Consider the following 10,098-nt stretch of genomic DNA (forward strand, 5'->3'; position numbering starts at 1 on the left):
GGACGAAAAATGGGTTGTATACAACAACGTCAAACGCAAGAGGTCATGGAGCAAAAAAGATGAACCGGCTCAAACCATTTCCAAAGCCGATATTCACCAAAAAAAGGTGATGCTATCTGTTTGGTGGGATTTTAAAGGAATCATTTTTTTTGAGCTTTTACCGGATAACACAACGATTAATTCGGAAGTCTACTGTCGTCAGCTGGACAAACTGACAAAAAACGAAATGACTTTCCGAACAACCCTATATATAGGTTTATTAAATTGATAACAAATCTTAAGATTTTCTTGTTTAACATTGTTACTATACATTCAGTTTCGAAAAGTGGAGATTCTTATTTATTAGTGTATCCCAACAACAATCCTTTTAAAGGATTTCCAAACTGAGTAGAAATTTGCAGAGTAATAGTAGCCTAAATATTGTTGAAACGTTTTCATGATTAATTGACCAGTTCGATTCAAAATTTTTTGTCTAATAGTGCCATTCAATAATAACTCTTTGTCTTCAGAATTATTATCATATTTTGAGAAACCTATAAGCCCACTCACCCTGTAAAAAGAACTCCAAAATTCGTTTATGTTAGCCTTAGGCGACTATAGATCCATTTAGGTTTTGTTCACAAAACGCACTGACAAAATTCAATTTCTTTGTGAGCGTCTATCGACACATTGGAGATGTTTTAGTCACTATTGATTTTTCTAAAATTAGAATTGATATCAAAAGAAAACTTGATAGTGTATTTATTTAATATGATTTTTTAAGAAAACGTATTGAGACTTCGCTCGTAAAATATATATACTTATAGATACGTATATGACTACTTTGTTAAATGTTGAATGGTCTCAATCCCCACGGGATATGCAAAGCATGGGATAAGGATTTTCTCGTGTATAATACGAAATGAAGAAGTGAATTCGGCGAATAACGGCGATGCCGCGCACCGTCTCGTTCGAACCGATAATGCAAATTTGCTCTTGTGATTTAGTGCAACATATCCATACGTATCTCGGCTAAGGTGTAATTTATGAATTTCAATTTATGTACGAAACTAGTATCTGTTAACTTGCTCCAGTTTTGAAGGTGGCTTGCTTTGTATCCAGAATCCAGAGCCTCCGCACAGCTTGAACGTGCATGTATGCACACCTGATTAAGATCAAGGTAATGTATTATGATTGTTATCGTACACTTTCCTGGAACAACGCATTTACCTCAATTGCTTTGGTCCGAAACGCCCCGATTAGGATAAAAGACTTGACTTCTCAATTCCTAATTTTTAAGGTATTACAATACCTATAAAACAAAAATAGTGGTATGCAAGGGAAGAAAAAGTAGAAAAAAATAGGAGACGAAAGATTGGAAGATTAGAAGTGGCTGATTTTAGATATCTAGGAAGTCAGATAGGTCAGGACGGGAGGAGCAGTAGGGATATAAAGCAGAGAATTGCGCACGGTCGAGTTGCCTTCAATAAAAAGAAGTCTGTTCTATGCTCGCGAACAGTTAATTTAGAAATTCGAAAAAGATTGTTAAAGGTATATGTTTGGAGAACATATACGGGTGCGAAACATGGACGGTGGGCACTACGGAAAAGAAACGGTTAGAAGCTTTCGAAATGTGGTGTTAAAGGCGAATGATGAGGATACCGTAGATAGAGAAGGTTAGAAATTAAGAGGTATTAGAAAGAATAGGAAAACAGAGGACTCTAATTCAATAAGAAATAGGCGAGATAGGTTAGTAGGACACCTCAGGCATGAAGGTCTAGTCAGAGGCATATTACAGGCAGGAACGGAAGGTAGGAGGGATAGAGATAGACCTAGATTAGATTACTGTTCGCAAATAGTTAAGGATGTGGGTTGTTTTAGTTTTAGGAAATGCGAAGATTAGCTGAGGATAGGAAAGGGTGGCGTGTCCAACCAGTCGTAGGACTTACGACCTTATGATGATGATGACCATTTAATATATATGAGCCGCCCCTGTAGTAGAAAACGTTACTCTTTCTAAATAAATAAAGTACAAATAGTGTACATATTTTATGGTCACTTTTATTGATACCGCCATTAAACTAAAAATATTAAATGTAAGGATTCGAGTTGCGTTTTTCAGGANCTTGATGCGTAAAATATATTTGTTGTTCCAGATAGTGGCAGAATTTGCTAAAAATAAATTTGATTCGATCGAGCGATAGAGTGGAAACTTTGTAGTCTCCGATCCTACAATTGAGACAATAAGTTTAGAATGCCAACGGTCCATGACCGTTGCGGCTAGTTCGCCATCTATAGGTATAGAATAACTCGCATTCCGCTTCATCAGCTAGCTGACTCTATACGACAAACAGAACAAAACACCAACAACGTCAAGAAAACGAAGCAAGCTATTCGAAACAGTAGAACGTGCACGTGAAATTCTCTGTTATTAAGTGTATTTCTCTCCACAAAGTTGCCTACCTCACTCTCGCCGCTATGCTGCAGAATGTGTGCAAGGAATTTAATCCAGGACCGACAATGAAACTCCTCGGATAACCTGGATTACCTAAACGGGCTATTTTCATCTAAAACACCAATGTTTACCGTACGTTCCAACGCGATAAATAGTTCTGGGTTGTTTCAAACTATCCAACTCCCGGTTAGGGATTTGGTTTGGTCAGATAAATGGTTTCACGTACGGTAAAAATTGTTGGACTTTTTACAAAGGCCATGGGGTTCTAGTGACCCACAGTACGTTTTAAAAATGATAATTTTTGTATAGAATTATCGATTTTAGAGTTTTATTTACTTATCGTAAGTTTCGTGTATCTTTTCTCAAGTTCAGAAGTAAACAGTTCACTTAAATATGCCTATGTGGTGTTTTGAAACAAGGAATCTTTAATGTCTTGCTAGGAGCGATGACGTCGCGGCGCCGGCGCCCGCCTGTCAGACGCTGGTTGTTTTCAAAACTACTCTGTTTATACAGATAGAGAGAGAACGGGGCGCTGACAACGGCCTCTATATCCCTAGGAATGTTGTGTGGCAGTAAATATTTTTCGGGGTCAGATTGTCTAACTTAAAATCGAAAAGCAAATTCTCCAAGTACTTTCTTTATGTCTAACCGTATATGTATTTGGCTTTGTTAATTACATTTTTTACAACAGTTTGTCTGTTTTAATTACAATTTAAAATGATGACTTTTATTAGTGTATGAACTGTTCATGTTATCTAGTTTTAATATCATTTGCTAGAAGCAACCGTAACAATTTTAAGGGTAAATATAAAGCTTTTTCTATCTTTCAGCATTTCATCCTTCTCTTTTACGGTGGATGATTTAGTTACTCTTCCTTTGATGCTTTCAAGTAATTTGATCCTTTTAACAGGTCTTTTGTTCCGATTCCTTCTAACGCTTTACGTCTTTTCGAGACTCTTACTGATCAATAAAAGTCTCTTTCTATCAATTATAAAAATACTTCTTTTCACTACACTTTGTTGTAACGTAAGAAGCAAGAATGTAAGCAAGTACTTTTATTTATTTGTACACTGTTACAGTTAACGAGATATTTCATGATATACGTATGTATGTAGGTATTTCAAATCGTCCTTTCAAAATTTGTATCTAATAGTTCATTTAAACTGAATATTTGATTTTATGAGAAAAATGTGAAGAAGCTTTGATGATTTCAAATAAAAAATAAGATGTAATTCATGTAGGGTATGATCAAACTCATCGTCCTATTGTGTTCGATACTTTTATTACAAGCCATTAAGCAATGATCTTGTCTTAATTGATTTGTGCTATTGAGAAAGTAAGAGTCCTGGCTCATCTTCTCTCATTTCTTGCTTTACTAGGTCAACTTTCAAAAAAGTAAGCAGCAGATGAACGTTAAGAAACTTGCTAAGGCATTTGTTAACCATTAGTTACGACAACAACTTTGAAGCGTTTAAGCTGAAAATTTGTAATTTTGCTAGTTGGCGTATTTTCTTAGAAGCAAATACATGGGTAACAATTATTTACCTTTCTAAAAAAACCGCTGCTCTCTTTAATAAGATGCTAAACCTACGGCCGCAATGCGGACTACTGTTAAAATTGCATTATTTTAAACAAAAGAAATCCTCAATGCAAATTACAGACGAAAACAATTGATAGAATAGTAATATTAGCTAACTTGATTAATTGCTGATGGGGCATGTCGTAAGCCCATATACACAGTAAAATTATTTTAGTGCTGGAATAAATTTAACAGGATTAATGTTTGATCAGTGATTACAATAACACCGCCGTTATGCGTATTGTATCACGTTGGATTTGTTTTACAATTATTTCCGTCCACCTATATGGTACAGTTTAATTAACGATCACATAGCAAATTTAATGCAACTAGCAATAAAACGTGTTTTGTATTTGATTTACAAGAATTTCAATGTACTTATTGTCCTTGTTTTCTTCTATTCGATTTATGTAAAATTTGTTGTACCAGTAATAAAATCTTTTATAGTGATTTTAAAACGTAAACATTCTAATTGCACCCAAATGGATACTTTATCAATTAAAACTGTAGCTGAAGTAACTCTAACTTATTTCATTATGTGTGTGGTTCAAAATCTGGAACTCCTTAGAAATCCTATTATGTTGAAATATTCTCACATTTCGATGCATTTACATTCTATCATCGTCATCATCATAAAGTCGTCAGTCCCAAGACTGGTTGAACACGCACCTCCACTCTTTCCTATCCTGAGCTAATCTTCGCATTTCCCTAAAACTAGAACAACCCATATCCTTAACTATTGACTCAAAACTTTAATCTAAGCTTATCCACTTTGACTGTCTCAAGAAGCCTAAATAATTTAGAAAACTCGTTAATAATTGTGCTATGTGAGTTGAAACTGAAGCTTAAATTTCTGTACAAAAGTCTTTAAAACTAATAGAAATCTCATCATAATTAAACAATGTCCAAATTAGAGAATACCTGGAGCTGAACTTCCTCCATTTGACTGTTTTAGAAACAGCTCAATATCTTCAAAATCTCTTGATGCGTAAAATATATTTGTTGTTCCAGATAGTGGCAGAATTTGCTAAAAATAAATTTGATTCGATCGAGCGATAGAGTGGAAACTTTGTAGTCTCCGATCCTACAATTGAGACAATAAGTTTAGAATGCCAACGGTCCATGACCGTTGCGGCTAGTTCGCCATCTATAGGTATAGAATAACTCGCATTCCGCTTCATCAGCTAGCTGACTCTATACGACAAACAGAACAAAACACCAACAACGTCAAGAAAACGAAGCAAGCTATTCGAAACAGTAGAACGTGCACGTGAAATTCTCTGTTATTAAGTGTATTTCTCTCCACAAAGTTGCCTACCTCACTCTCGCCGCTATGCTGCAGAATGTGTGCAAGGAATTTAATCCAGGACCGACAATGAAACTCCTCGGATAACCTGGATTACCTAAACGGGCTATTTTCATCTAAAACACCAATGTTTACCGTACGTTCCAACGCGATAAATAGTTCTGGGTTGTTTCAAACTATCCAACTCCCGGTTAGGGATTTGGTTTGGTCAGATAAATGGTTTCACGTACGGTAAAAATTGTTGGACTTTTTACAAAGGCCATGGGGTTCTAGTGACCCACAGTACGTTTTAAAAATGATAATTTTTGTATAGAATTATCGATTTTAGAGTTTTATTTACTTATCGTAAGTTTCGTGTATCTTTTCTCAAGTTCAGAAGTAAACAGTTCACTTAAATATGCCTATGTGGTGTTTTGAAACAAGGAATCTTTAATGTCTTGCTAGGAGCGATGACGTCGCGGCGCCGGCGCCCGCCTGTCAGACGCTGGTTGTTTTCAAAACTACTCTGTTTATACAGATAGAGAGAGAACGGGGCGCTGACAACGGCCTCTATATCCCTAGGAATGTTGTGTGGCAGTAAATATTTTTCGGGGTCAGATTGTCTAACTTAAAATCGAAAAGCAAATTCTCCAAGTACTTTCTTTATGTCTAACCGTATATGTATTTGGCTTTGTTAATTACATTTTTTACAACAGTTTGTCTGTTTTAATTACAATTTAAAATGATGACTTTTATTAGTGTATGAACTGTTCATGTTATCTAGTTTTAATATCATTTGCTAGAAGCAACCGTAACAATTTTAAGGGTAAATATAAAGCTTTTTCTATCTTTCAGCATTTCATCCTTCTCTTTTACGGTGGATGATTTAGTTACTCTTCCTTTGATGCTTTCAAGTAATTTGATCCTTTTAACAGGTCTTTTGTTCCGATTCCTTCTAACGCTTTACGTCTTTTCGAGACTCTTACTGATCAATAAAAGTCTCTTTCTATCAATTATAAAAATACTTCTTTTCACTACACTTTGTTGTAACGTAAGAAGCAAGAATGTAAGCAAGTACTTTTATTTATTTGTACACTGTTACAGTTAACGAGATATTTCATGATATACGTATGTATGTAGGTATTTCAAATCGTCCTTTCAAAATTTGTATCTAATAGTTCATTTAAACTGAATATTTGATTTTATGAGAAAAATGTGAAGAAGCTTTGATGATTTCAAATAAAAAATAAGATGTAATTCATGTAGGGTATGATCAAACTCATCGTCCTAAATATTGATTTCGCATTTTGTTTTGTTTGTGGAAAATGTCAAATAACCACAGGGTTTAAAGATTTGAAGTCACTTAGTTTAACTTTCTTTATATACAATCCAATAAACGAGAACGTTTTTTTAGGACCATATAATTATAGGGGATGTCCGACATGACTCGAAACATTTCCCTGTCTGCTTGTGCCTCAATTTGTGAGGATTTTCTTTTTTTTGCTTTTGGTTGTTCGTAGCAAAATTGGTACTGACAAATTCATAGTTTATTCTTATTGTACGTTGTGTTAAAGCTGTCCGCTTTGCTCTTTAACCTAATAATTGCCGACTGACTCATAATCACTCAGAGCAAATAGCGTATTTTCAGATAAAGGAAATTCTGATCGCAAAATTTTTCCTTATAATTTGGCCAACTGTATTGTGAATTACTTTTTTATCCGCTTGTTCCAGATAATCCTAGTCGTTCAAGATGGCAGCCTTTGTAGCCAAGCAAATGGTAGGGAACAAGCTTAATGCCGTTAAAGGTAAGATTTTTGATTGGAAGTTCTTTATCGCATTTCCTTATATTTTCCCGGAGATTCTGATGGCAAAAAAATTCATTTGGCGCAAAAAAGGATACCTTTTCTTCTTTACTTATTCATAATTATTTAGAAAAAATTTTTAAAGTATAAAAAACCTTAAAACAACAAGAATTCTTTTGGTACTAAAATTAAATTAAGTTATAAATTAATAAAAATCCCCTTTTCCCTAAGCTGGCTCTAAATTCCCTAGATATAGGGAAATTTCCCCAGGGTTTGTTAACGCTGGTCTAAAATCAAACGTGTTAGTGGATATCTCTCTTATTTACTGCTAGCAAAGAGAGAGAGAGAGAGAGAGAGAGAGAGGAAGTGGAAAATTCGGAAACAAACTCGTTAAAAGCAACCTTGTCATTTCACTGTGAGTGAATAGCGCTGACGGAATGCGTACGTTAAATATTTTTCAGTCCTTTTTTTTTAAATACCTTAGCCAAAATTTCAAATTAATATTGTGGAGATACAGGGGAGCCAAGCTATCTCCTAATGAGAGAAGAGTTCGATGTAGCATTAAAAAACTTAAAGAACAATAAAGCGCCAGGTAAAGATGGGATACAGGTGGAAATTCTAAAACATGCAGGACAAGAGGTTAGAGATCGTACGTTTAAGCTAGTTAGTCATATTTACGAGACGCGGATAATCCCAGAGGATTATAAACGGAACGTGGTAGTAACCATGCCTAAAATGAGAGGCGCGGATAGGTGAGAGACATTTAGAACAATTAGCTTAACTTCCCATGCGTCAAAAATCTTAACTAGAATTGTACAGAACAGGATGGAACTAAAGGCTAGAAAACTATTAGGGGAAGATCAATTTAGGTTTAGAAGAAGGAAGAACGCGGGAGACCATTGTAGCTTTACGGGTAACAATAGAGAAAACTATAGAAAAAGGAAAGAGTGCGTACATAGAATTTGTAAATTTAGAAAAAACTTTTGACAATGTCAAATGGGACAAGATGTTAAACATACTTAAAAATGTAGGGATGAGTTACATAAATAGAAAAGTGATATTTAGTTTGTATAAAGAGCAACGGGCAGTTGTAGAGCTGGAGCTATATTAGGAAGGGAGTCAAACAGGGATGCAAACTGTCACCAATACTTTTTAATGTATACATTGAAGACGCAATCAACATCATCTAGAAACATTCGAAATGTGGTGTTATAGGCGAATGTTGAGGATACCATGTATAAAGAAGGTTAGGAATGAAGAGGTATTAGAAACACTAGGAGAACAGAGGACTGTATGGAAGTCAATAAAAAATAGGCGAGATAGGTTGGTAGGACACTTACTCGGGCATGAAGATCTAGTCAGAGACATATTAGAGGAAGAAACAGAAGTTAAGAGGAGTAGAGGTAGACCTAGATTAGATTACTGTTCACAAATAGTTAATGATGTTAGATATTCTAGTTTTAGGAAAATGCAAAGATTAACTCAGGATAGGAAAGAGTGGAGATGCGTGTCCAACCAATCTTAGGACTGACGACACAAGAAACTTCATTTTTACCCGGTGTCCCACGATACCACTTTTTTTTGGTTTGTAAAAGTATATCTAACCGTTTAATACTCGTGCATAAATTTATTATACTTCGAAATCGTTTCCGTTATTTTAATTAACGTACCTACTAAATTTTGCTGACGTCGTTTGAAAGCTAATTGTTTTCAGAGTTCCAATTCGTGTTTCGAAAGCATTTGCTCCCTTAAATTTGTTTAATGACTTTAGTTTAGCTAAGTTTTGAAATTAACTTCTCTTGCTGCACATAACGACCTGCTCTAAGAATTTCGCCCTGGATATTTCGGTCAAACAAAGCAATTACCCAAATGTTTATGACTGGATATTTTTCGTTCAATGCTTTTCTCTTTAGACATCGAAATATACTCAATTTAACTTTACTAACTAACTTTTCCGAGTGTTGCAAAAAATTGTACCAGGTATCAACCTCCTGTCACACTGATCATCATCATCATCATCATAAGATCGTCAATCCTAACACTGGTTGGACACTCACCTTCACTCTTTAACTATCTGTGAACAGTAATCTAGTCTAGATTAAACTCGTCTCCTCTTAGTTCCTGTTACTGCTTCTAATATGTATTTAGTTCCTCATACCTGAAAAGGTGACTTACCGACTTATTTTGCCTATTCCTATCCTAATCATTCATAACCTTCTCCGCCGCGCCCACGGGCAACGTTTCGTTTCCAGATAATCTTTTTCGAATTTTTCTGATGGTAGGTAAGTGAGGAATAGGTTTCAAATTAGGTTGCCGTGCGAGTTGTTGCCCTTTGGGAAAACGATCTAGTTTAAGCTTAGGGTTATTAATCGATACAATAATGGTTTGTTGGTAAGCATTTCTTCTTACTAATTTAACTCAGGATTAGGTTAACCGAGGCAGAACTAATTCGAACAGGAGTAAAGGATAAGGGTTAAACAGATCCGTTGCTCCCCTTTCCGATTTATTTGGAAAGGAAAAAAAAACTCACGTCGGCTAAACAATCCTTAAACAGGAACACGACGCTAAAAGAAGGTCGTATTTGTCAAGTCAAATGAGACTTGAATTCTAAACAAAAAAAAAAAACTCGGCCGACTTACGGAACGGGATACCTAAAGCAAGATTGGATGAATGAATTGTGGTATTATATAACTAAGTATACAACGATGAGCCCATTGTAGGTAATGCCCTAATTTATATTCTCATTTATAAATACTTAGATTTATTGTTTTTCGAATGGTTTCTGTTTTTATCATTATGACTAATTCAATAACATTGAATGTGGACACTGTGGTATACAAAATCTCCTATTAATCATAATATAATAGTCCTAAATACGAGGGTGGATTGATAAGTTTCCGGCCTAACCAAGAGATGACGCCACTAGGCCTACCTTGAGGTGACATTCTATAGTACCATCCTTGGATAGCTTGTAGCTATAGTTTCAGCCCGATCTCCT

At 35.3% G+C, this 10,098-nt stretch overlaps 1 protein-coding gene across 10 annotated transcripts in view; it reads left to right on the top strand.

Annotated features, from left to right (window-relative positions):
* LOC108737683 (complexin) overlaps positions 1-10,098 on the top strand; it is a 314,656-nt gene that overhangs the window by 180,854 nt on the left and 123,704 nt on the right. For all 10 annotated transcript variants that reach the window (XR_003231945.1, XR_003231944.1, XM_018470714.2 and 7 more), the window contains one exon: positions 7,030-7,103. Coding sequence is in view for 8 of the 10 variants with exons in the window: in XM_018470714.2 (XP_018326216.1) it covers positions 7,049-7,103 (55 nt within the window). In the remaining 2 variants the exon portion in view is untranslated. The remainder of the gene's footprint in view (positions 1-7,029; positions 7,104-10,098) is intronic.

The sequence above is a fragment of the Agrilus planipennis genome, unplaced genomic scaffold (assembly GCF_000699045.2).
Source record: "Agrilus planipennis isolate EAB-ADULT unplaced genomic scaffold, Apla_2.0 scaffold7, whole genome shotgun sequence".
Classification (NCBI taxonomy): domain Eukaryota; kingdom Metazoa; phylum Arthropoda; class Insecta; order Coleoptera; family Buprestidae; genus Agrilus; species Agrilus planipennis.